Genomic DNA, 27,392 nt, shown 5'->3' with positions numbered 1-27,392 from the left:
ATATATATATATATATTATTTTTTTTATTATTATTTCTTTGCAAAGCTAAAAGTTAAGCACACTTTCACACTTCTAAACCAACTCAATAACCCAATTAACCCAATGTGTCTGAATTTGACAACCAACCAAGGGGATAAGAAATTTGACAACAACCCAAAGTGTAATACCTCTATACAATATTATGCAAGACGTCTTAAATAAAACTAACATCCAGATCCAAGTTCCTCAGAGCTGACACGGAGAGACAGGGGTCTTAATCTCCTCCGGAACCTGAGGTTAATTTTGATATCCAGGTATAGTTACAGCCTCTCTGATGGAGGAAAGTGGATCATGTACTCATAAAAGGGAAATTTCCCAGGAGCCTCTTGGATCCAGCAAAGCAACAGGAAATAATTAAACTCGCAAAAGCAAAGACACGAGACCGATGAACACAGCAAGCGATGAAAATCATCATCATGCGAGACCTAAATGATCCTTGAGATAATAATAATAATAATGTGCATTCTCTCATGTTCCTTCAGCTTAGTCCCTTATTTATAAGGGGTTACCACAGCGGAATGAACCTCCAACTATTCCAGCATATGTTTTAGGCAGTGGATGCCCTTCCAGCCGCAACCCAGTACTGGGAAACACCCATACACTATTGCATTCACACACACTCATACACTACGGCCAATTGAGCTCATCGATTCCCCTATAGCGCATATGTTTGGACTGTGGGGGAATCCGGAGCACCCGGAGGAAACGGGAGAGAACATGCAAACTCCACACAGACCAGTGACCTTCTTGCTGTGAGGCCACTGAGCCACCGTGCCGCATGACATGATAGCTTTAATAACTCATTTCTTTTGTTTACCATGATGACTGTACATAATATTTTCAACCCAAGCTCATTCTGAAAACGTAGCCCCGCGGACGTTTCTGGAGACTGCGATTTACGTGGCTGGAGGTACGTATGGCCTGCTTTTAGTTTTTTCAAGCGAACGATATGGGGCGGTGTGACGTCGCTCCTCTTCGCGCTCGCTGGCTGACGGCTCACCTCTGTGTGGAGGGGTTTCCCGCTGCAACCAGTTTGTCCAGTTAGCTCGTCGTGTTACGTTGGCGGAGCGGAGGCACGAAGGAGGAGGAGCCGGCCACGACGACGACCGGGTTTGAGTCCGAGGAAGTGCAGTTCGAGAAATCTGGTAAGACAAAAAACAGAATCAATAAAATAAAGCGAACGAGTTCATAACGTGTCGAGAATACGGTGAAATCCGAAAACGCGGTCAAAATTGGACGAGGGCTTTACTTTTTCCGGACGATTTTTGGGTTTAGGGAAGAAGGAGGAGGAGGAGGGTGGCTGGGTCGCCCAGTCAATCAATCGTTCAGTCGTCCAGTCAGTCGGACAGACGGTCGCTTGACAGCGGCCTTCGGCGGCTTTTCACGCGAGAACAGCGCGGGTGCAAATGGCGCACGCTTGCGAGAGCCATTCGAGACGCGAAAAAGCAAACACAGCGACCTCCTGCGGAATCGGGAAAACAAAAACTCCACAAATACGTACCTCCCGGGACGTATTTCGCTGTCTGTCCGCGGGGCTATGTTTCCAGAATGAGCCTGAGTTGAATATTTTACAGGTTATTTTATAAGACCTTCAAGAGTTCACACTTAGCTGATGATTTACAAAGCTTATTTGGCATGCTGTCCCGGGAGAGAGCCCCGAGCTCAAGGGCTCCTCGAGTCCGGGGCTTCCTCCCGTTGGCAGAGCAAGAAGGGAGCCCGAGCTCGGTGGATCTCAGAACTCCCCTGCTGCTGTAGATAAGGGAACGTAAGGAATTGGACAAGCTTGATTGTTATGTATGTTGAATGTCTTTGGATGGTGGGAGGAAACCGGAGAACCCGGGGAAAACCCACGCGGACACGGGAAGGACATACAAACTCCCCACAGAAACACCCACCGGTCCTATAGAACTAGGACCGGCAGTATTCTTGCTGTGTGGTTCGCAGTGCTAACCATTGGGCCGCCGTGCCGCCCAATCACAGGTAAAGGAGGAGAATAGGGGAGGAGGGGGGTTTCTTCCAAACGAAGATAAAGTGAACTGAAAACTGAGGCTATTTATGGTGCCTTAGGGCTCATATGATTGAAAGATTAGTGATTAGCAAATACGAGACTGGCCGTGATAAATCATAAGCACGTGATCCTCTCGAAATTAGTTTATGAATAAACTTCACTTAGTATTCAGCTTATAGTGACATTTAAAGGCTCGACTAGGTTAATTAGGCAAGTCATTGGACAACAATAGTTTGTTCTGTAATGATCGAGGATGCATTCGGGAAATATTTGCAACATTTTCACAGCAGAACTAACACTTTTGGCTTCCACTGTATCGTGAATTTAGGAGCTCACTATTTATCTAAACCTGATATAAGAGATAACTCACACTTGTAGGAACTCTGCACCTGAGGGGATCTTATAATTTTAGATCAACTTTCCCAACCTACATCATGAAGGCAGGTCTAAAGACACAGCCCACCAAACCAAACGGCTGTCTTTCAGGGAGGGAGAAAGAGAGAGAGAGAGAGATGAATCTGGGGCACTATTATCTGGCCTCTTTTTCCAAGCAGAAGCAGAGATTTGTGGACGGCGAGCTGGAGTGTAGAGATAGCGTGTTGCAGTGTGACTTTTACCTACATTAGTAAGCCAAACCAAAGCAAGTCAACTCAAGGACGAAGACGCCTTTAAAACTACGGCACCAACTCAGAGCTCGATTATCTTCGAAAGCCACCATGTTGGAGGACAAGAAGACCAAGGTGAAGATAACCTTTCTGGTTATCCTGGTGGGCATTTCGTCCATGTTGGCGGCGGTGGTGACGGATCATTGGGCGGTTTTGAGTCCCAGGGTGGAGCGGCTCAATACTACCTGTGAAGCGGCACACTTTGGACTCTGGAGGCTTTGTAAAAAGAGTATCTTCATTGTGGAGGAAGACCCTCAGGGCAAAGGCTGTGGCCCTATCAGCCTGCCAGGAGGTAAGGAAGATCTCGTTATATCGTCTTTAACATGCATTGTTGTCAAAAGTTGGCCTGCAAGATTAATAGTTTCTGAAGCGAAATCGTAATTTGAAAGGGTAAGATTTTCAAAATCGCATGGTATACGGTAACAAGCATATTGTTTTAGACAGTTTGTATAAGCACAATACGCTGAACAATGTGAAAAATGTAACATGTGAAGGTTTTCTTGTTTACTCAACATAGGCTCATTCTGAAAACGTAGTCGTATGTACATTTCTGGAGAGCGCGGATTATGTAGCCAGAGGTATGTATGGCTGCATTTCATTTTTTAATCGATTGATACTAGGTAGTATTATACCATTTCTTTTCGTGCTTACCAGTTGACCGCTTACCTCCGTATGAACAGCTTTCCCGCTGTAACCAGTTTGTCCCATTAGCTCGTCATGTTTGTTGGCGGACTTGGGACGCAGAAAGGAGTTGAACACGACAACTGGGTTCGAGTCTGGGGAAGAAAACTTCCAGAAAGCAGGAAAGACAAAAACAGAAGCCAAAAAAATTAAATAAACAAGTAAATAACAGGGTGAGAAAGACAAAAACAGAAGCCAAAAAATTAAACAAGTAAATAACAGGGTGAGAAAGACAAAAACAGAAGCCAAAACATTAAACAAACAAGTAAATAACAGGGTGAGAAAGACAAAAACAGAAGCCAAAACATTAAACAAGTAAATAACAGGGTGAGAAAGACAAAAACAGAAGCCAAAAAATTAAACAAGTAAATAACAGGGTGAGAAAGACAAAAACAGAAGCCAAAAAATTAAACAAACAAGTAAATAACAGGGTGAGAAAGACAAAAACAGAAGCCAAAACATTAAACAAGTAAATAACAGGGTGAGAAAGACAAAAACAGAAACCAAAACATTAAACAAACAAGTAAATAACAGGGTGAGAAAGACAAAAACAGAAGCCAAAACATTAAACAAACAAGTAAATAACAGGGTGAGAAAGACAAAAACAGAAGCCAAAAAATTAAAGAAACAAGTAAATAACAGGGTGAGAAAGACAAAAACAGAAGCCAAAACATTAAACAAGTAAATAACAGGGTGAGAAAGACAAAAACAGAAGCCAAAACATTAAACAAACAAGTAAATAACAGGGTGAGAAAGACAAAAACAGAAGCCAAAACATTAAACAAACAAGTAAATAACAGGGTGAGAAAGACAAAAACAGAAGCCAAAAAATTAAAGAAACAAGTAAATAACAGGGTGAGAAAGACAAAAACAGAAGCCAAAACATTAAACAAGTAAATAACAGGGTGAGAAAGACAAAAACAGAAGCCAAAAAATTAAACAAGTAAATAACAGGGTGAGAAAGACAAAAACAGAAGCCAAAACATTAAACAAACAAGTAAATAACAGGGTGAGAAAGACAAAAACAGAAGCCAAAACATTAAACAAACAAGTAAATAACAGGGTGAGAAAGACAAAAACAGAAGCCAAAACATTAAACAAACAAGTAAGTAACAGGGTGAGAAAGACAAAAACAGAAGCCAAAACATTAAACAAACAAGTAAATAACAGGGTGAGAAAGACAAAAACAGAAGCCAAAACATTAAACAAACAAGTAAATAACAGGGTGAGAAAGACAAAAACAGAAGCCAAAACATTAAACAAGTAAATAACAGGGTGAGAAAGACAAAAACAGAAGCCAAAACATTAAACAAGTAAATAACAGGGTGAGAAAGTGGTAAAATCTGAAAACGTGCTTTTGAAAATTGTTGGTTGGTTTTAGGGAAGTGGGTCGGCGGGTCGATCTATAAAATTGGTTGGGTTTAGGGAAGGAGGAGGGTGGGTCAGTCGATTGGTCGGTCAGTCAGTCAGTCATTCAGTCAGTCAACAGCAGCCTCTGGTGGATTTACGTGAGAACAGCAGGCGCGAATGGCACTCTCGAGAGAAATTTGAGATCTGATAAAGCGTACACAGAGGACTCTCGTGGATTTGCGAAAACAAAAACGGCAAGAAAACATATCCCCTGGGACTTATTTCGCGCTCTCCAGAAGTGTATATAGAGGTACATTTTTTAGAATGAGCCTGGGCGGGAATTATTCATGTTCTAAATGTCAAAAATGTTTGCTGTCGTCGTTTCATATTTAACGTTAAGGTTATCGTCAGAGTTTTACTCATTTAAAATTGTTTACAGCTTGTTTGAATTCTTAAAAGTTGAAGGTTTATATATAAATAGTTTAATTTTAAGATACGGTTGTCTCTTTATAAATTAGTTAAGACAACTGACAACTTTATTAAAAGAAAAAAAAAGGCAAACATATTTAAGGTTTTAAATAAACAGTAGCATACTTTACGATTTTGCTTGCTCTTTTTTTAGGCTGTATTAATAACACCACATCAAACCTGTAGCTCTTTTAAGAAAAAGTAATACTTATTTACTCCCAAGGCCGTTCATATCAAAGTTTATATTTATCCACACCATGTTGGTGTTTCGTAACATCTAAATTTTTACAAGGTGGGTTGTTAGCCCAACCCTCAACCCCCAACCTGGAAAACCAAGACATACATACATACACTACGGACAATTTAGCTTACCCAGTCGACCTATAGCCCATGTTTTTGGACTTGTGGGTTAAACCGGAGCACCTGGAGGAAACCCAGGCCAACACAGGGAGAACATGCAAACTCCACACAGAAACGCCAACTGGTGGAGAGACAGTGATAGAGCCAATTCGGTGGATAGGGATGAGTGGGAGGCCGATGGAGGGAATTTGGCCAGGGCACCAGGGTTACACCCCTACTCTTTACGAGAAGTTCCATGGGATTTTTAATAACCAAAGAGAGTCAGGACCTCGGTTTCATGTCTCGTCCGAAAGACAATGCTCACTGACAGTATGGTGTCCCCTTCACTTTGCTGGGGCATTAGGACCAAGCTCAGCCCTGCTTAGGTTCAGTGAGTAACCGGTCTTGGGCTGCAGGGTGATATGGCTGTTGCAGAAGTGAGGAGCAGAAGTCAGACATTCTATCATATTCTTACATAGTGCAAAGTTAAAAGGTTTCTTCTCTTAGATTCCCCCATTGTTCAGATTTGGGAGGTAGGTCTTTTCAGATTAGGGTGGGAATCTGTTCTATAGCCAAATTTGGGTGGGAGTCTGTTCTGTTGGCTGGAGTCTGGTCATATTTGGGTGGGAGTCTGTTTTGTTAAGTGAAAGTCTGTTCAGATTTGGAGGGGGTCTGTTCAGATTAGACTGGGAATCTGTTCTACATCCAAATTTGGGTGGGAGTCTGTTCTGTTGGCTGGAGTCTGGTCATATTCGGGTGATAGTCTGTTTTGTTGGGTGACAGTCTGTTCAGATTTGAGAGGGGGTCTGTTCACATTAGGGCGGGAATCTGTTCTATATCCAAATTTGGGTGGTAGTCTGTTTTGTTGGTTGAGAATCTATTCAGAATTGGGTCGAAATCTGTTCTATACACAAACTTGGGTGGGCGTCTGTCTTGTCGGGTAAGACAGGGCTCAACAATAAGGACTACCCGATGGCCCGGGGCCAGTGTGAGAGACGCTTGGGACAATAGACAGGATCATTACTGGCCCGGTTGAGGCCACCTTTAGTTAAACAATTTCGAATTACAATAAAATACCTTCCTATTTGTCTATACTGCTCTTTTGTTAACACATAATTTTGCTCATTATACATATATTAACATTTTAAAAATATTATTTTTGACACATTATTTAGAATATGTGTCTAAAAAAATAGCTATTAAATTGAATTTTTTCTTTGGTGGGAAAATTTTGGCAGGGCAAGTAAAAATCTGAACCATTGGCCCGATCGGACCAGTAGAAAAAATCATTAGTGTTGAACCCTGTAAGAGTCTGTTTATGATTGGGTGAGACCTTGTTCTATCCCCAAATTTGTGTGGGAGTCCTCTCACATTTGGGTGGGAGTCTGTTCTATACCCAAATATGGGTGAGAGACTTCAGATTAGGGTAGTAGTCTGTTTTGTTGGGTCAGAGTCTTCTCAGATTTGGGTCGGGGTCTGCTCTGTTGAGTCGGAGTCTGTTCTATACCCAAGTTTAGGTAAGAGTTTCTATGTATCTCCAAATTTCTGCGGGAGTATTCTCACATTTGCGTGGGAGTCTGGTTTGTTTGGAGGGACCATATTCATATTATTTCCTTCTTCTGTTCAACACAAAGCACAATACTCTGAAGAAGGTTAAAAAAGCAGCCGTTGACATCAATAGTGGGAGCAAAACAATTTTAACTTTTCCCCAGCATTCTTCAGTATATCTTCCTTTGGTTTAAAACAAGTGAAGGGTGAGTAAATGATGACAGAATGTTCATTTTTGGGTGAATTGTCCCTCTAAGTCTTGAGAAAGGCAGGTAACAGATCGAACGTCAGACAAAATGACCATAGTATTGAGTGGACGGATGGAGAAACAAGTGGAGTAAGCAGGTAATTGGACCCAGGCTGATGCAGAGTGCAGTAAGACCAGCATCCTCTATTTGTCACACTTCAGGGAGACCTGTGGGGATAAACAAAGACATCACTCTCTCCATCTGCTCCTGTGAATGCCTGGAGCTGCTCTTTAAGCATAGCCCCAGGACTTACTAGCAGCTGTGGACGTTTAAGACAGCGGCCTACAGTTCCAGTTGGTTTAAACACCTATTACCTCTCGTGGTTACTTATTGGCTTGAGTACTTAGCTAAGACAGTCATCATTTAGCATGTATCCTCAGCTTCAGGCACCATTTATGTTTCCATCCTCCTATTTTCAACCCAAGCTCATTCTGAAAACGTAGTCCCGTGGACGTTTCTGGAGACCGCGAAATACGTCCCAGGAGGTACGTATGGCTGCATTTCATTTTTTTAAGTGAAGGCTACGGGGCGGTGTGACGCCGTTCCCTTTCGCGCTTGCCCGCTGACTGCTTACCTCCGTGTGGAGGGCTTTCCCACTGCAATCAGTTTGTTTGGTCAGCTCATCGTGTGCGTTGGCGGACTTCAAATGCAGAGAGGAGGAGTTGACAAAGGCGTCCGGGTTCGAGTCCGGGAAAGAGCAGTTCCAGAAACCAGGTAAGACAAAACCAGAATCCAAAAAATAAAGCGAATGAGTAAACAACAGGGTGAGAATGCGGTGAAATCCGAAAACGTGGTAAAAAAATAATAAAATAACAGACGAGGGCTTTTCTGTTTCTAGACGGCTTTTCTAAATTGTTGCTCGGGTTTTGGGAAGTGAGCGGGCGGGCGGGTCAATCGGTAAAACTGCTTGGGTTCAGGGAGGGAGGAGGGCAGGTCAGGTTGCGCAGTCAATCATTCAGTCAGTCAGTCAGCGGCCTCTGGTGGGTTGACGCGAGAACAGCGCGGGCACGAACGGCACTCGCGAGAGACGCTCGAGATACGAAAAAGCGCACACAGCGGCCTCTCGCGGATTTGCGAAAACAAAAACTGCACAAATACATACCTCACGGGACGTATTTTGCAGTCTCCAGAAACGTCAGCTGGACTCCGTTTTCAGAATGAGCCTGGGTTGCCTATTTTTATGCACATTTTGGAATATCTCAACATAAATTATTCAATGAAAACTCCTAGATTGCAATATATTTTGAAAAGGTGTATGGGAAAAGGAAAAATGCGCATAAACTACGATGGAAACACATTTAGTGCGGTATGCGTGATGTGATTTAGTTTTTCTCAGATGATGATCACATGTTAATGTGCATGATGGGACGCATTAATTGACCAAACAGCGATTCCAGCACATTGTAAGGCATCTGAAGTGTTGTGCTCATTTCTAAAACCCCTCAGTTGTCAGTCCGTCATCACAGTGCTTCAGTGTTATTATTAATCTATTATTATTCTCTCCAGAACTGTGTTGAGCATCTGTCTGCACTCTCAAAAAGTGTCTCACGCCTCCAAAAGCCACCTCATTCATCACGTTCAATCTTGAAATAAGGCTACAATTCACACAGACTCACCAAAACTGGACAACAGAAGATTGGAGAAACGCTGCTGCTCTGATGAGTCTCCATTTCTGCTGACACATTCGGATGCTCAGGTCAGAATTTGGCCTCAACAACAGGAAAGCATGGATCATCCTGTCTTGTATCAGCGGTTCAGGCTGGTGGTGGTGGTGTAATGGTGTGGGGGAGATTTTCTTTGGGTCCATTAGTACCAATTGAGCATCAACGCCACAGCCTACCTGAGTATTGCTGCTGACCATGTCCATCCCTTTATGAGCACAGTGTCTCCATCTTCCGATGGCTCCTTCCAGGCACTCAAATGGCCTCAACAGTCACCAGCTCTCAATGCAATAGCGCAGCTTTGGAATGTGGTGGAACGGGAGATTGGCATAATGGATGTGCAGCCGACAAATCTGCAGCAACTGTGTGATGCTCTCATGACAATATGGAGGAAAATCTCTGAGGAATATTTCCAGTGCCTTGTTGAATCTACACCATGAAGGATAAAGGCAGTTCTGAAGCCAAAAGGGGGCCAACCCGGTACAAGTAAGGTGTACCTAAAATCTTCTAGGCTATATTTTCAAAGCTCAGATTATTAGTCAAAGTCAACATTAGTCAGAATGAAGGAAATCTGCTCTGTCAAACATTTCCCGCATGACACAACCCAGCACCAGTGCTTTTTTTTTTTTAACCAACGTCCAGCATGACTTTGCTCAAACCGAACCCCCAGCAGCTCTCACTTCAAAACCATTAGGAGATAAGCCGTTCAATCAGGCGGTGGATTGCGGTCCTGCCAGACGCCTGCTGATATTCCTGCCCCAGTGGGAGATTTTGTGCTAGAAAGGGTTGGAAAGCACCTAACCCTGAGGCTCAGACACCTCACAGAGCGTCCCGCGAGATGAAGACTGGCCCAGTTCACATCAGTACTGCTAACACCAAGGCCTGGGGAGCGCTTAGATTTGGATAGCCTCTTGAACCGCACAGAAGAAGCATTTACACACTTATATTCCCGCTCGCTCAAACAATATCGGCTTCAGTCCCAGACCCGCTCCTCACAGAGGGAAGATCTACACTGTAATAAATGCTCTTCTTACTTGGAGATTTCGTCTTGTTTTTTGACCAAATGTCTTAATATGTGTTAAATCAAGAAGCATTTTCTACACAAGTAAAACATATCGTCTTGTTTTTTTGAATTTAAATCCCAAAATTAAGTGGGTTTTTTCCTGAAAACAAGTTAAATCATCTCCCAATAATGTTGTTTTCTCTTTGGAATAAGATTACATTGCTGACTCCGTTGGCAGATTTTGCTTGTCTCAAGGAAAACCTTGACTCGCTTGTCTAGAAAATGCTTTTTGATTTAGTGAAGCGCTGTCAATACGTTCCGGATGCACTGTAGGTCTCAAACTTAAGGAGGGAAGTCTTGAGTCCTCTCCTAAGACTGCTGCCCCCGCGACCCGGCCCTGGAAAAGCGGATGAAAATGAGATGAGGGGTGAACGAAATAAACTTATTTCAAAGCGAAAACAGGTGATTGGTTGCTGTTGCCTCAACATTTTAAATGCTCAATGTTGTTTTACTCTAGGAATATCCACCACGTGTTTCCGGAGGCCCTCCTCCGCCCCTTTTTAGATCTGTTATGAGGGATTACATGTATATTATGTTTACAGCAGCAGTGTGTTATATCTCAGACTGCATTGCATGTTTGTGAATATATTAACAGAAGCCAGTATTGGTAGTTGTTCTGTCCTACTAATCAAATCAGCAGCAGCAGCGGCATAGCAGATTTATTCCACCAAGACAAAACACATCAACATCACCATATACAGCTGAAGTCAGAATTATTTGCCCTCCCAAATGATGTTTAACAGAGCAGGAATTTTTCACAGTATTCCTTATAATATCTTTTTATTATTAGTTTCATTTAGTCTAGAATAAAAGCAGTTTTTAATAGTTTTAAAGCCATTTTAAGGTCAATATTATTAGCCCCTTTAAGCAATATTAGTGTTGGATTGTCTACAGAACAAACCACTGTTATACAATGACTTGCCTACTTACCCTAACTTTACCCTAATTACCCTAGTGAAGCCTTTAAATGTGACTTTAAGCGTCTTGAAGGATATCTAGTCCAATATTATGTGCTGTGATGATGAAAAAAGAGAAAAGAAATCAGTTATTAGAAATGAGTTAATAAACTATTAAGTTTAAAAATGTGTTAAACAAAATATTATTTCCTTTAAACAAAAATTAAGGACAAAAAAATATACAATAATGCTAATAATTCTGACTTTAACTGTACATATTCAATACCATACAAAATCTCTCAGAGAGTTATCATGACGGAGGTACCTTTGTCTTTACCTCAGTTTGTCAGCTAAACTTCTGCAAAGGCACTGAGGCCCTGGAGGAGGCCACTTCCCTAGTGTGACCCAGATAAGAGCACCCTTTGTGGGTTATCTACTTCAAATGTGTCCTCCTCTCTCATTGACCCAGAATCTAACGGTCACTCTGCGAGTGGACAAAAGAGGACACCTCTGTTCTCCTGAGCTACTGCTCCACATTTACAGACATAACAGCACAGCCACCTTAAAGGGACAGCTCACCCACAAACGAACGTTTACTCGCTATTTAGGCTCAGTCCCAATTCTATTTATACTACTACACTGCAAAAAAATGCTTTGATGCAAATTGCTAGCCATTTTTGTGACTGATGCTTTAAATTCAAATGAGATTGGGCTCTTTTCAGATGAGGGCGGAGCTACAAGTGCCTGTGTGTCAGCATAGTGGCTGATTCAAAACAGGACTTCATTTGTGCTTCATCTAAAACTCCACATTTAAAATCAGTGTTGGGCAATAACACTTTACTAGTAATGCGTTGATATAACATCATTATTTTTGACAGTATCTAATACTGTACCGGTATTACATTTTAAATATATTAACTCTGTTATCAGTACAATATGATGCGTCTGTCCGTTACTTGGTCAATTCATTAATTTTGGCTGCAGTCAAGCCAAAACCTTCCTGTTTAAAGCGTTGACGCATTGTGGGATTAATAGATGCTAACCAACCACCGTAATGGAGACGCGTCCTGTACGAGGCACCAGACCGGACAAAAGTAAATCGAAAGCAGAGAGACCGGGTGTGCACAAGTTTGTTTGCGAGAGTGAGTGTCACATCACCAGCAATCTAATCCTTGAAGATCACTAGTAAACACGCAGATCGCTATAGAACTTCAAATTTGCTGTAATTTGGACTACATATCCTGTCATGCACCGCTTATACGCACCAGTTTCCATTGATCACACACAAACACGCACCCCTGGAGGATCGTCACAGACTGATTACAAAGACTATTTATACAGCACACACACATATCAGTGCTGAGTCTTGTTTAACTGTACTGTAAACATTACGAAGTGTTTGCTTTACCTTGTCTTGCCATGTTTGTTTTATTTTTTTATACCTGTCTGCTGCCTGCCTTTTGACCATCCGCCTGTTTATGACCACGACTCTAAATTACCTGTATGTACCTGTTTGACACTGTCAACCGTTGCTTGCCTGACCATACTCATAATAAACCTGCATTTGGATCCGCACTTCTTTGTCCAGCGTCCATCACATTACTCCGAGAGACTTTTGACACTACTATTATTAATTACTATTACTAATAACGCTATGTTTGTTGTTTCAAATAAATAAGCACTCATTTGTTTTCTAAATAGTAAACACAGTGACACATTTCTATTATATTTCAGAACACGTTATTTAAATTTATAGTGTTGTATTGCTCAGAAAAATGCTGCCATTTATTTATTTTTTACTGTTTTACGTTGTTTTATAGCTGTTATACAACTTTGCACTTTGCATATACACAGCTTACTTTCCATAAATTGTTGACATACCACATTTAATTTGATTAAAAAAAAAACGCTGGCCTAAATTATGACAAAATTAAAATGTTGGGTGAACTCTCCCTTTAACAGAGCCTGGAAAACCCTCATGCTGAAGTCAACTTGTCAAGCGCGGTGGTTTGTTTGCGTGGGCCAAGAGAAGGTGGGGGCTTTAATCAAGATGTAAAAAACTAATATGACAGCCACCGCAACCCAGCAATCGACCTCCTCCCTGAAATAAGTGCTTCCATTAACAAACCTGTGAGGTCAATGATACGCCTGGAATCGTTATTTTTGGCTCCTCATTTCGCTCGGCACTGAACTAAAAAGACTCATGCTGTTCTTTTTGAGCTTTAGGTGCAATTATGATGGATAAAAAAATGAATGCAGAAATCTGCCTACATGCAAAAACTTGTCAGTATATTGAAAAGACATCAAAAAAAGGAAGGACCCAAGAGCATTTAATGAAGAAATAATCGTGTAGATAACTAGTGATGTGACGCAGGCCCGGATTGGCTAATCGGGAGGATTGGGAGAACTCCCGGTGGGCCGGTCCGTTTTTTGGCCATGAGGGCCGTTGTCCCTAGCTGCTTGCACTCTCAGCAGTCACACTTTTTTCATTTATTTGACCATAGCTTCACTCTTTTTATTCATTATTTTGCCGCAGCGCCGCTCTTTTTATTTATGCAGCCCGCAGGTTAACTAACGTTAATGATGATGTAATATTTGCAACCCAAGCTCATTGTGGAAACGTAGCCCCGCGGACGTTTCTGGAGACCGCGATTTACGTGGCCGGAGGTACGTAAAGGCAGCGTTTGTTTTTTTTTCGAGCGAACGCTGCGGGGCGGTGTGGCGCCGCTCCGCCCCTCCTCTTCGCGCTCGCCGGCCGACGGCTCGCCTCCGAGTGGAGGGCTTTCCCGACGCAATCAGTTTGTCCGCCTAGCTCACAGCGTTGCGTTGGCGGAGCGGAGGCCCCGGATGAGGAGGACGAGCCGGAGCCGGCCGCGGTGGACGACGACCGGGATGGAGTCCGGGGAACGGCGGGTTCCGGAAATCAGGTAAGGTAATAAGGTCGCGGTCGAAATCGAAGACGAGGGCTTTTGCTTTTTTTTTTTTTTGGATCCGGCGGCTATTCGCGCGAGAACGGCGCGGGCGCGGGCGCGAACGGCGCGCGCTCCCGAGAGGCGCCCGCCCGAGATGCGAAAAAGCATGCACAGCGGCCTCTCGCGGATCCGTGAAAACAAAAAAACGCATGAATACGTACCTCCCTCGACGTAAATCGTGATCGGCAGAAACGTCCGCGGGGCTACGTTTCCACAATGAGCCCGGGTTGAATATTTATGACGAGTCTCTTAGACTAACCCACTGATCAGCCGAAGCGGGAAGGACAGAGACTCATCTGCGCAATTGGGAACACCTGATTTCACCTCTATAAAAAGCCAGCAGTGTTTGCTTGGAGAAGGAGCCGTGCTTTTGCTCCTGTTTGTTTTGTTTTGTTTCTTTTCAGCTTTGGTTAATCTTTGATTTGGCTTACCTAAAATGAGCACTTGATTATTTTTTTAATGTTTAAATAAATACTTTTTGGTACCAAACCATCCGGTGTATGTCCTGCCTTTAATTTTGAGCCGAGTCGTGACATATTATCATTCGACCCCAAACAGCGGCACCTTAGTGAATATAAGAATTCGAATAACCACTCTTCCCCGGACACGATCCCGGTCGTCGCTGTGGCCGGCTCCTCCTCCCTCCGGGCCTCCGCTCCGCCGACGTAACATAATGGTTGGGTCAACATAAACCCCGCTCAGTTGGGGGGGGGGGGGGGGGGGGGGGGATTGATGGTGGCGGAAATCACACTCCTTGGGAGGGGGGGGCCGGCTCCTCCTCCCTCCGGGCCTCCGCTCCGCCAACGTAACGCTGCGAGCTAAGAGGACAAACTGGTTGAGGCGGGAAAGCCCTCCACACATAGGCGAGCCATCAGCCAGCGAGCACGAAGAGGAGGAGCGGAGCGGCGTCACACCGCCCCGCAGCGTTCGCTAGATGAAAAAAAAAAAAAAAAAAAAACACCGGCCACGTAAATCACAGCCTCCAGAAACGTCCGCGGGGCTACGTTTCCAGAATGAGCTTGGGTTGGTTTTTACTTATGGTTAAGAATAGAGCAATATGCTGGTGTTTAACTGCACTGCTTTAATGCTCTCCTGCATTGGACTCACACATACACTCTGCACTATGACTACACTGTTGATAAGCCGTGGTGGGCGTTTGTCTCTGTCTCACGCTGAACCCAGTCAACCAATCACAACAGACTAGGTCATCCGACCAATCAGCGCAAAGGAGGGATTTGGGAACAAATGAATCACTGAAAACATCATATGGGAGTCGCTGGGATAATCAGGTAAAAATAAATGCAGATTATAAGACAATTAAAGTGTTGTTTGACCCCGCATGCAGATCAACCTGTTGCTGGAGACCCCCAAAACCAAAACATGACCTTTTATAATGCATAATAGGAGCACTTTAAAATAATCGTGATTGCAATTTTGACCAAAATAATCGTGATCATGTTTGATTTGTCCTTCATAATCGAGCAGCCCTACTTGAAACACAATTAAATCCAGGCTGAAGCTATTGAAATGCTAACACATGGCTATTTTCTGCTTAGACAACCGACCACGACCCAACACAAGTATTAGCCCACACACTTCCAGAGACCCTCTGAGGGCCTGTGATGAGGGCAATGGTCAAATAAACAGAGTAAATCATGGTAAAGCATCATGGTGCGATGCATCCCATCCCCTCGTGCTGTCAGTCTGCCTTTACTAATAAAGCTAGGACCAGCCTGTTGCTAGGTAACCTATGCATAGACCTCCCCAACCCCCAACTCATGAGTCCGGCGCAACAAAAAATATAAATAAAAAACATCTCTGTCCTTATCTCACGGGGGTCGCGGAGCTTGCTTTATGAGTTTAATCTAAAGGAGAGCTTCCTACAGCGTGGACGCTTGTAAAATGTGACCTGCGCTGAGATTTGCTTTGTAATTTAGTGGAGCGGTAATCTGAAAAAAAGCTCATTTCTGTTCATTTCCCCAAAGGGGGGGATGTTGTGCAACATAAAGTGCCGCTTTGTCATGTGAGGGAGGGAGAAATAATGGTAGGAAACTCAGCTTGTTACATTTCATCAGCTAATTTAGCCCCAAAAAAGCAAACAAAACAGGGATACATAATACATCATGTGCAGAGTTCTTATCTTATTACAGGATCCTGCCAACAAGAAAGCGTGCACACTGTAAATGCATGCCCATATAGCAATCTGACATATGTAAATATATGCAAATCCCATATAGGAGACGCAACATGTCATATACAGTATGCAACTTTATTTAGAAATATTGCAGATAATGGCTGCTTATATATATCATTTTTCAAAGTTTGGATCACAAATATGTACAAAAATGTTCACAGTATTTCCTATAATATTTTTTTCTTCTGGGGAAAGTCTTGTTTGTTTTATTTCGGCTAGAATAAAAGCAGTTTTTAATTGTTTTAAAGTCATTTTAAGGTCAGTATTATTATTTTTATTATTTGCTTAAGCCTTTATATGTCACTTTAAGCTGATTGCTAGTAAAATATCAAGTCAAATATTATTTACAGTCATCATGACAAAGATAAAATAAATCAGTTATTAGAAATGAGTTATTAAAACTGTTATGATTAGAAATGTGCTGAATAAAAATCAGAAATTAGGGAAAAATATAAAATTATTAAAATTATTCTGACTATGTGAACCCCAAATACATACACTCTACAAATGCTGGGTTATTTCAACCAAATTCAGGGAGTAACACAGACTAAACCAACTGCTGAGTCATTTTTTTTATTATTAAATTTAACCCAATGATTTGGCTGGGTGTTATGGCAAAAATGCATTTTCAATTAATTATTTTCCATATTAAACATTAATAATATATTCATTTTGAAATGCACATTGTAAATACATGATCTATATAGACATCTGACACATTTACATATATGCAAACCCCATCAAGGAGATGCAACATGTCATATATGCAACTTTTATTTAGAAATATTGCAGAAAATGTCTGCTTGCATATGTAATTTTCCAACGTTTGGATCACAAACATGTACAAAAATGTTCACAGTATTTCCTGTAATATTTTTTCTTCTGGGGAAAGTCTTGTTTGTTTAATTTCGGCTAGAATAAAAGCAGTTTTTAATTGTTTAAACCCATTTTAAGCTCAATGTTGTTATTTTTATTATTTACTTAATTAACCTAGCTAAGCCTTTAAATGTCACTTTAAGCTGATTACTAGTAAAATATCTAGTCTAATATTATTTACTGTCATCATGACAAAGATAAAATAAATCAGTTATTAGAAATGAGTTATTAAAACTGTTATGATTAGAAATGTGCTGAATAAAAATCTGAAATTGGGGAAAAATATCAAATAATTACAATTATTCTGACTATGTGAACTCCAAATAGATACACTCTACAAATGCAGGGTTACTTCAACCAAATTCAGGGAGTAACACAGACTAAACCAACTGCTGATTATTTTTTTTGTAATTAAATTTAACCCAATGATTTGGCTGGGTGATATGGCAAAAAATGCATTTTCAATTAATTATTTTCCATATTAAACATTAATAATATATATATTTTGAAATGCACATTGTAAATACATGATCTACACATGCCCATATAGACATCTGACACATTTAAATATAGGCAAACCCCATCAAGGAGATGCAACATGTCATATATGCAACTTTTATTTAGAAATATTGCAGAAATGGCTGCTTGCATATGTAATTTTCCAACGTTTGGATCACAAACATGTACAAAAATGTTCACAGTATTTCCTATAATATTTTTTCCTCTAGGGAATGTCTTATTTGTTTTATTTCGGCTAGAATAAAAGCAGTTTTTAATTGTTTTAAAGTCATTTTAAGGACAAAATTATTATTATTAATAGCCTAATTAGCCTTTAAATGTCACTTTAAGCTGAATAGTAAATATCTAGTCTAATATTATGTGCTGTCATCAAGGCAAAGATAATAGAAATCAGTTATTAGAGATGAGTTATTAAACTATTGCACACTCGGACACACACTCACACTCATTGGCAGTTTGTGTGCATGGTAAGGACACCTGCAGCTACAGTCTCTGTTTTCATCTTGTTTTGCAGTCAAGAACTGCTCCTACTTCAAGCACTTCACATCAGGGGAAGAGGCGGAAGTTTTTGAAGTCAAGACTCAGAAAGGTAAGTTCCGCCGCTCTGAAAACACAGAGCAAAGCTTTACACTTAACCAAGCAGACAGACCTTTTTCTCAAAAACTGATGGACTAATAGTCTGCTGCACTAAAACTGAGCTATTATTTATTCATATTGTTCATTTTCCTTCAGCTTAGTCCCTTATTTAACAGGGATCGCCACAGCGGAATGAACCAACAACTATTATATGTTTTACACAGCGGATGCCTTTCCAGCCACAACCCATCACTGGGAAACACCAATACACACTGATTCACATATACACACTCACCATGTCCAATTTAGATCATCAATTCCCCTATAGCGCATGTGTTTGGACTGTGGGGGAAACTGGAGCACCTGGAGGAAACCCACGCCAACACGAGGAGAACATGCAAACTCCACACAGAAACACCAACTGGTCCAGCCGAGGCTCGAACCAGCGACCTTCTTTCTGAGGCGTTCGTGCTACCCACCAAGCCACTGTGACACCTATTTATTCATTTGACTTTATATTAATTTTTTTGTTTGTTTTTATTATTATTTTAATTGACTTTTTATTGTTTATTTTTATTACTATTATTTATTTGCTTTTTCATTTATTTATCTTAAAATAAATATCATATTATTACATTAAATACTACATGATTTATATTGTTATGTTGTCTTTCTTACGTTTTTTTATTGTTTATTTTTATTACTATTATTTATTTGCTTATGTTAAACATAATATTATTTATTTTATAATGTTGTTTTAATTATTGAATTAATTTAGTTTTTTCTCATTGTTAATTTTCATTATTATTATTATTTTGCCTATTAATTGATTTCATATGAAATATTATCTTATTATATTAAATGTATTATTTATTGTATAGTTTTCTATTATTAATTACATTTTTATTGTTTATATTTTATGACTTTTATTTATTGGATTTTAATTTATTCATTTACTTTATGTTAAATATTCTTATAATAAATATGAATATATTTATGTCGTTTTTTAAATGATTAATTAAATTTATTATTGTTAAAAAAATATTTCTACTATTTATTTGCTTTTTCGTTTATTCAGTTGCTTTATATTAAATATTATTATACTAAATATATTATTTATTTTACGTTTTTGTTATTGATATAATTCAATTTTATTGATTATTTTTGTTACCATTATTTATTTGCTTATTTATCTTAAAATAAATATCATATTATTATATATTAAATATTATATTTTTTATTTTATTATATTGTCTTTTCCTAAGTTTGTCTTCTTGTTAATTTTTTTTACTATTATTTATATGCTTATTTAACAATTGATTTTATATGAAATATTTAAATATTTATTTTATTGTTTTTAAATCTTTAATTTAGTTTATTATGGTTTATTTTTTATTACTATTATATATTTCCTTATTTTTGATCATATTTATAATGTTGTTTTAATTATTGATTTAATTTATTTTTCCCTATTGTAGATTACTATTATTTATTTGCTTATTGATTGTTTTTATAATAAATATTATACCAAATATTACATTATTTTATTATGTTTTATAAACTTTTTATTTGATTTGTCTAATTTTTTATCACTATCTCTTGTTTATTTATTATTATTATTTATTTGCTCATTCATTTATTAATTTATTTAACAATAATTATTTAAAATTATTGATTTTATTGTTTATCCAGAAGATCGCTGGTTCGTGTCCCAGCTAGGTCAGTTGGTGTTTCTGTGTGGAGTTTGCATGTTGTCCCCGTGTTGGCGTGGGTTTCCTCCGGGTGCTCCGGTTTCCTCCACAGCCAAAATATTATGTCATTTATTTTGCTAGGTTTTTTTAAATCATTGATGTAATTTAATTGATTTATTTATTTTTTCTTATTGTTTATTAAACTGACAGTGGGCGGTGTTACAAATCAAAACAAAAGACAGCAGAATATCTGACTTCATCATTGTTTTTCAGATGAATATGCTTACTTAGCATGTTTCTGAAATATCTGAAAACACATCATGGTATTTTTATGCTTTATTACAGTCAAAAACGTACCTTTAAAACAAAAACCCTAGTCGCTAGAGACCATGATACCCCCCAAAAAAAATCCCAATGTGCAATCTGGCAAGCAAATATGGCCGCTGGCATTACATTTTCTGCCTACTTGAGCAAAGCACATCTTGGCTATTTCACGCTCGAGCTCGGCCATTGAGTTAAAGAGGAATAAAGCCTTATCTGGATTTGATAAAGTGCCGAAGGCAACGAGTCGTGAAAGCAGAGCACCAACGCTCCACTGCCGCACGCTTCCTCGGCCACATCCTAAAATGTCAATAGTCATTCACACTATTGATCTGTCTGTATTACTAATTAATGACACGTTAAACGCAACATTAGTCTGGAGGTCAGACTGATTAGCCAGATAATCGGAATTAGCAAGGGGGATGAAGTCATTCCTGAATTGAGAAAAGAGCCCGCCGGAGAATATGTGAGAGGCTTTATAATATTGATACTGATGTAGAATGAAAATGTAATGTATAAAGAAATATAAACCCGATAAAGCTTTCAAAAACTAACCATCAAGAGTTGAAAATGTTTTGTGGCTCATTGGAAATCTATTAACATGTAAAACTGCAACTTCTAAAATGTAGCTGCCAACAAGTATAAGACTTACCAAAGTAACGCAGAGGAATCAAATCCAAAATGAAGCTTTTTTTTCCTGTAAAATAAACCAAAATATATCACATTTTATTATAATAAATTAAAAGTCTATGCTGGCCCTGCTGAAAAATCCAGCTTAAACCAGCCTAGGCTGGTTGGCTGGTTTTAGCTGGTCGACCAGGCTGGTTTTAAAGGGGTTTTGGCCATTTCCAGGCTGGTTTCCAGCCATTTCCAGCCTGGTCTTAGCTGGTCAGGCTGGAAAATGACCAGCTAAATCCAGCTAAAACCAGCTTGACAAGCCTGGTTTAAGCTGGATAAAGCTGGTTTTGGCTGGGCTCCTAGCCTGGCTAGGCTGGTCAAGCTGGTTTTAGCTGGTCATCTCCCAGCCTGACCAGCTAAGACCAGGCTGGAAATGGCTGGAAACCAGCCTGGAAATGGCCAAAACCCCTTTAAAACCAGCCTGGTCGACCAGCTAAAACCAGCCAACCAGCCTAGGCTGGTTTAAGCTGTTTTTTTCAGTAGGGGGGGGGAAGTCTATGCCAGGGTACTGGAGATAAGGATCCGGCCAATGGTTGAACCTAGGATCCATCAGGAACAATGCGGTTTTCATCCGGGCCGTGGTACACTGTACCAGCTCTACACCCTCACTAGGGTGCTCGTGGGTTTATGAGAGTATGCCCAACCAGTCCTCATGTGTGTTGTGGGCTTGGGGAAGGCATTCGACCGTGTCCCTCGTGGCATTCTGTGGAGGGTGCTCTGGGAGTATGCGGTCAGAGATGCTCTGTTAAGGGTCTCGTCCCTCTATGAACAGAGAAGGAGTCTGGTTTGCCTGTGGCCAGCGTGAAAGACACTCGGGACAGTAGACAGACAGAATTGCTATTGGCCAGTAACGATGATCACGTTATTTTTTTTTTGGGGTGGGGGAAAACTTTGGCAGGGCAAGTAAAAATCTCAACCACTGGCCCGATCAGCCCAGGAGAAAAAATCCTTGGCGTTAAACCCTGCCAACTGTGATGATTTCTGCTGCTGAGGAACGAGCAAATTTGAAAAGGGTCTAATTAGCAGCGTTAATCCCTCTCCCATGCAAATCGGACTCTGATAATATTGCTGATCTCTTCTGTCAGAGTACAACATCTCAGCTGCTGCCATCGCCATCTTCAGCCTGGCCTTCATGACTCTGGGCAGCCTCTGCCTGCTGGGCGCGTTTGGGAAGGGCAGAGATTACCTGCTGAGACCCGCCGGCATGTTCTTCGCTTTTGCAGGTAAGCACAATGTTAAAGTCCGCATGAATTGGAAGCTGCGACAGTTTTTTTTTTTGTATTGTGATGCAGTTCCTAGAGAAATGGAATATCAAATGAGATAACAGTGGGCGTGGCCTGTTTTTCTACTGCAAGCTGATTGGATGTAGTAAAGTAGGCAGTTCATTTATTCAGGTTCATTAAGGAGAGTTATTACTTACCCAGGCTCATTCTGAAAACATAGTCCTGCGGACGTTTCTGGAGGCCGCGAAGTATGTAGGCGGAGGTACGTATGGCTGCATTTCATTTATATAAGCGAACGCTGGGGGGTGGTGTGATGCCGTTCCTTTCGGCGCTTGCCGGTTGGCTGCTTACCTCCCTGTGGAGGGCTTTCCCGCCGCAACCAGTTTGTCCAGTTAGCTCATCGTGTACGTCGGCGGAGTTGTAGACGTAGAGAGAAGTTGACGACGACGACCGGATTCGAGCAGTTCCAGAAATAAGACAAAAACAGAATCCAAAAAATAAAACGAACGAGTGAATAACAGTGGGAGAATTCGGTAAAAATCCGAAAACGTGGTGAAAATCAAGCAAGGGCTTTTCTTTTTCTGGACGGCTTTTGTAAAAATCGTCTGTTGGGTTTAGGGAAGTAAGTGGGAGGGCGGGCCAATAAAATTGGTTGGGTTTAGGGAAGGAGGAGGAGAGTGGGTCAGTCGATTGGCTGGTCGCCCAGTCAATCATTCACTCAGTCAGACGGACGGTCGTCCGACAGCGGCCTCTAGTGGGTTTACGCGAGAACGACGCGGGCGCAAACTGCAAAAATACGTACCTCCCGTATTTCGCGGTCTCCAGAAACGTCAGCGGGAGTACGTTTTTAGAACGAGCCCGGGTTGGTTATCACAACCTAACAGACTGCTCCTCCTCACCATTTCTGTTTCTTGTCAAAACTGACAGCTGGAGGGGGCGTGGTTAGGTATGTTAGCCCCGCCCCATACCTCAGACAGACCTAATCTGAGGATTTAACTGAAAGCAAACAGAAAGTGCAATAGCAGATAGGACAATGTTTTTGTTCGTAATGACCTGCACAGGTGAGTTGTTCAACACAAAACTAGCAATGTGAGCTAACAAAATCAATATGGCTAGTTTTGATTTCATTTGTACTTTAAAACGGTGCACGGGTCATTTTTCTGACCCGTAAGTCAATAAGAGGGTTGAACTGCAGGTCAAAAGCTGCATTCAAACACACTGAAAGACATTGTGAAGGTCATTCAATCAATCAATAACACAAGACACCAACCACAAAGCCACCATCATCTATATGTCGTTGTGTGTGACCTTCTTCTTTGCCCTCACAGGTCTGTGTATCGTCATCTCGGTGGAGGTCATGAGGCAGTCGGTCAAACGCATGATCGACAGCGACGAGACCATATGGATCGAGTACTACTATTCCTGGTCCTTCGCCTGTGCCTGCGCCGCCTTCACCCTCCTCTTTCTCAGCGGCATCACTCTACTCATCATCTCCATGCCACACATGCCCAGAAACCCCTGGGAGACCTGCATGGACGCCGAGCCCGAGCCCATAGACTAGCGGGACATCTCGACCAGAGGAACAGACACAATCATATGGGCAAAATATGCTGTTATTACTTAGAGGTTTTGTCTCGTTTCTTGTCCAAAGTCTTAAATCAAGAAGCATTTTCTAGACACGCACAAAGATGTTGTCTTGTTTTCAAAAATATTGAGTCGAAATTAAGCGAGTTTTCCTTTAAAACAAGTGAAATAATCTGCTAACAGGGTGTGGAAAAAGACACACGTCAAAAATGCTGATCGATTTGTTGTTGATGAAATCTTGACGTCTATTAGACATCCACATATAGATGCTCTTTTGACTATCATAATAATCGTTTACGTATTTAGCTATATTTATTCCCAGGTAGTCACCTGACATTTATTTTTTAACATCTTTTAATTTAATTTTGAGTTATTTGTAAGTAAACTAATCTTGTTTTGCTTTAATATCAAAAAACACGTAAAAAATGCACATCGATTTGATATTGATGAAATCTTGACGTCTATTAGACATCCACACATTGACATTTTTTTGAACCATCAAAATAACGACACAAAATTAAAGAAGTATTATAATATTAAAAATATTTTTTTCATATGAAAGCTACAATTCCAAATTTGTACTGGATTTTCTATCCCTACAATTAATGTGAACTAGCTTGATGTTAAAATGACGTTAAACTGACATCAAAAATCAATTACGGGTCATTCCAATGTAGTCTTCTGACATGTTACATGTTTTTGACGTCATTTTGAGCTACTCTTTCATTTGTAAGTAAAATAATCTTGTTTTAGCTTTGAAATCAAAAAACATATACAAATCATTTTGATTTTAAAATCTTGACATCTATTAGACATCCACACATTGACGCTTTTTTGATCATCAAAATAACGACACAAAATTAAAGAAGTATTATAATATTAAAAAGATTTTTTTCATATGAAAGCTTCAATTCCAAATTTGCACTGGATATTCTATCCCTACAATTAATGTCAACTAGCTTGATGTTAAAATGACGTTAAACTGACATCAAAAAACACATCAAAAATCAATTAAAGGTCATTCCAAGGTAGTCTCCTGACATGTTTACGCGTTTTTGATGTCATTTTGAGCTACTTGTTCATTTGTAAGTAAAATAATCTTGTTTTTGCTTTGAAATCAAAAAACATATACAAATCGTTTTGATGTTAAAATCTTGACGTCTATTAGACATCCACACATTGACGCTTTTTTGACCATCAAAATAACTATACAAAAGTAAAAAAGTATTATAATATTAAAAAAGTTTAATTCATATGAAAGCTTTAAATCCAAATTAACATTGGACTTTGTATCTGTACGATTATTGTGAACAAGCTTGATGTTAAAACGACGTTAAATTGACATTAATAAACAATCAAAAATCGATTGCAAAACATTCCGAGATAGCCACCTGACATTTTTACATGGTTTTGACGTCATTTTGAGCTACTTGTTCATTTGTGAGTAAAATAATCTTGTTTTTGCTTTGAAACAAAAAAAAAAACAAGTCAAAAATGCTGATCGATTTGTTGTTGATGAAATCTTGACGTCTATTAGACATCCACATATTGATGCTCTTTTGACCATCATAATAATGACACAAAAAGTATTACAGTATGTAATATGATTAAATAAATATGACTAAATAAGTACAATTAGCTTCAATTCGAAATTTGCACTGAATTTTGTCTCCTTTCGATTAATGTAGGGATTTATTCATGTAAACTAGCTTGATGTCAAAATGACGGTAAATTGACGTTAATAAGCACGTCAAAAATCGTTTGCATATTTAGTTATATTTATTCCCAGGTAGTCACCTGACATTTATTTTTTAACATCTTTTAATGTAATTTTGAGTTATTTGTAAGTAAACTAATCTTGTTTTGCTTTAATATCAAAAAACACGTCAAAAATGCACATCGATTTGATATTGATGAAATCTTGACGTCTATTAGACATCCACACATTGACATTTTTTTTAACCATCAAAATAACGACACAAACTTAAAAAAGTATTATAGTATTAAAAAAGTTTTACTCGTATGAAAGCTGCAATTCCAAATTTGAACTGGATTTTCTATCCGTACAATTATGTGAACTAGCTTGATGTTAAAATGACGTTAAATTAACATCAAAAATCGATTACAGGTCATTCCAAGGTAGTCTCCTGACATGTTTACGTGTTTTTGACGTCATTTTGAGCTACTTGTTCATTTGTAAGTCAAGTAATCCTGTTCTTGCTTTGAAATCAAAAAACATATACAAATCGTTTTGATGTTAAAATCTTGACGTCTATTAGACATCCACACATTGATGCTTTTTTGACCATCAAAATAACTATACAAAAGTAAAAAAGTATTATAATATTTAAAAAGTTTCATTTATATGAAAGCTTTAAATCCAAATTAACATTGGACTTTGTATCTGTACGATTATTGTGAACAAGCTTGATGTTAAAACGACGTTAAATTGACATTAATAAACAATCAAAAATCGATTGCAAAACATTCCAAGGTAGTCACCTGACATTTTTACATGGTTTAGACGTCATTTTGAGCTACTTGTTCATTTGTGAGTAAAATAATCTTGTTTTTGCTTTGAAACAAAAAAAAACAAGTCAAAAATGCATGTTTTAGACATTGATCATAGATCATTTTAAGTTATTTGTAAGTAAATCTTGTTTTTGCTTTACAAGCAAAAAACATTCAAAAATGCAAATTGATTTAATGTCGAAATCTTGACGTCTATTAGACATCCACACATTGATGCTTTTTTGATCATCAAAATAACAACACAAAAATAAAGTATTATAATATTTAAAAAAAATTTCATATGAAAGCTACAATTCCAAATTTGAACTGGATTTTCTATCCCTACAATTAACGTCAACTAGCTTGATGTTAAAATGACGTTAAACTGACATCAAAAATCAATTACAGGTCATTCCAAAGTAGTCTGCTGACATGTTTACGTGTTTTTGACGTCATTTTGAGCTACTTGTTCATTTGTAAGTAAAATAATCTTGTTTTTAATTTGAAATAAAAAAAACATGTCAAAAATGCAAATCGATTTGATGCTGATGAAATCTTAACGTCTATTTGACATCCACACATTGACACTTTTTTGACCATCAAAATGACAATACAAAATGTATAAAGTATTATAATATTAAAAAGTTGTATTCATATGAAAGCATCAATTCCAAATTTCCACTGGCTTTTCTGTCCCTACAATTAACGTCAACTAGCTTGATGTTAAAACGACGTTAAATTGACATTAAAAAATGATTACAAGACATTGAAAGATAGTCAGTTGACATTTTTACGTGTTGTTGACGTCGTTTTGAGCTATTTGCTCTATTGTGTGTGAAATACTCTAGTTTTTGCTTTAAAATAAAAAACAAAAAAACACATCAAAAATGTAAATCAATTTCATGCTGATGAAATCTTGATGTCTATTTGACATCCACACATTGATGCTCTTTTGACCACCAAAATAAGGACACTATGTATTGTAAAATATTTAAAAATTGTATTTATATGAAAGGTTCAATTCCACTGGATTTATTATCCTTATGATTAATGTGAACTAGCTTGATGTTAAATTGACATTAATAAACAAAAAAAAAAACGATTACATAACACTCTAAGGTAGTCACCTGATATTATTAGGTGTTTTATTATTAGCTATCTGTTCATTCGTAAGTGAAATAATCTTGTTTTGCTTTGAAACACTTCAAAAATACAAATCGCTTTGATGTTGAAATCTCGACGTCTATTTTGACATCCACACACTGATGTTTTTTCGGCCA

The 27,392-nt window shown here is 39.3% G+C and overlaps 1 protein-coding gene and 1 long non-coding RNA gene across 3 annotated transcripts in view; both read left to right on the top strand.

The window, feature by feature from the left end:
• The window catches only part of LOC147846139 (uncharacterized), a 281,389-nt gene that overhangs the window by 214,745 nt on the left and 39,252 nt on the right, over positions 1-27,392 (top strand). The gene's annotated exons all lie outside the window — the stretch shown is intronic.
• Positions 1,210-26,357, top strand: cacng1b (calcium voltage-gated channel auxiliary subunit gamma 1b). 2 transcript variants are annotated; one of them, XR_015481465.1, is made up of 5 exons: positions 1,210-3,005; positions 18,043-18,117; positions 21,880-22,017; positions 23,346-24,274; positions 24,630-25,581. XR_015481465.1 is itself a non-coding variant. In XM_087245457.1 (4 exons), the coding sequence occupies exons 1-4, from the start codon at positions 2,765-2,767 to the stop codon at positions 23,576-23,578; spliced, it is 687 nt and encodes a 228-aa protein (XP_087101583.1). In that variant the 5' UTR covers positions 1,210-2,764; the 3' UTR covers positions 23,579-26,357. The 2 variants fall into 2 exon arrangements, 1 of the variants encoding a protein (XP_087101583.1); XM_087245457.1 differs by having other exon boundaries at positions 23,346-26,357.

This window comes from Danio rerio, chromosome 3 (genome assembly GCF_052040795.2).
Source record: "Danio rerio strain M-AB ecotype USA chromosome 3, GRCz13ab, whole genome shotgun sequence".
In the NCBI taxonomy this organism is placed as follows: Eukaryota; Metazoa; Chordata; class Actinopteri; order Cypriniformes; family Danionidae; genus Danio; species Danio rerio.
This window is presented reverse-complemented; position numbering and strand designations above follow the sequence as displayed.

Bases quoted from the DNA above. Each gene is read 5' to 3' on its own strand.
- cacng1b (XM_087245457.1), top strand. From the start codon at position 2,765: ATGTTGGAGGACAAGAAGACCAAGGTGAAGATAACCTTTCTGGTTATC. The intron at 3,006-18,042 runs GTAAGGAAGATC...CTTGTTTTGCAG, and splicing joins CCCTATCAGCCTGCCAGGAG to TCAAGAACTGCTCCTACTTC. The intron at 18,118-21,879 runs GTAAGTTCCGCC...CTCTTCTGTCAG, and splicing joins TGAAGTCAAGACTCAGAAAG to AGTACAACATCTCAGCTGCT.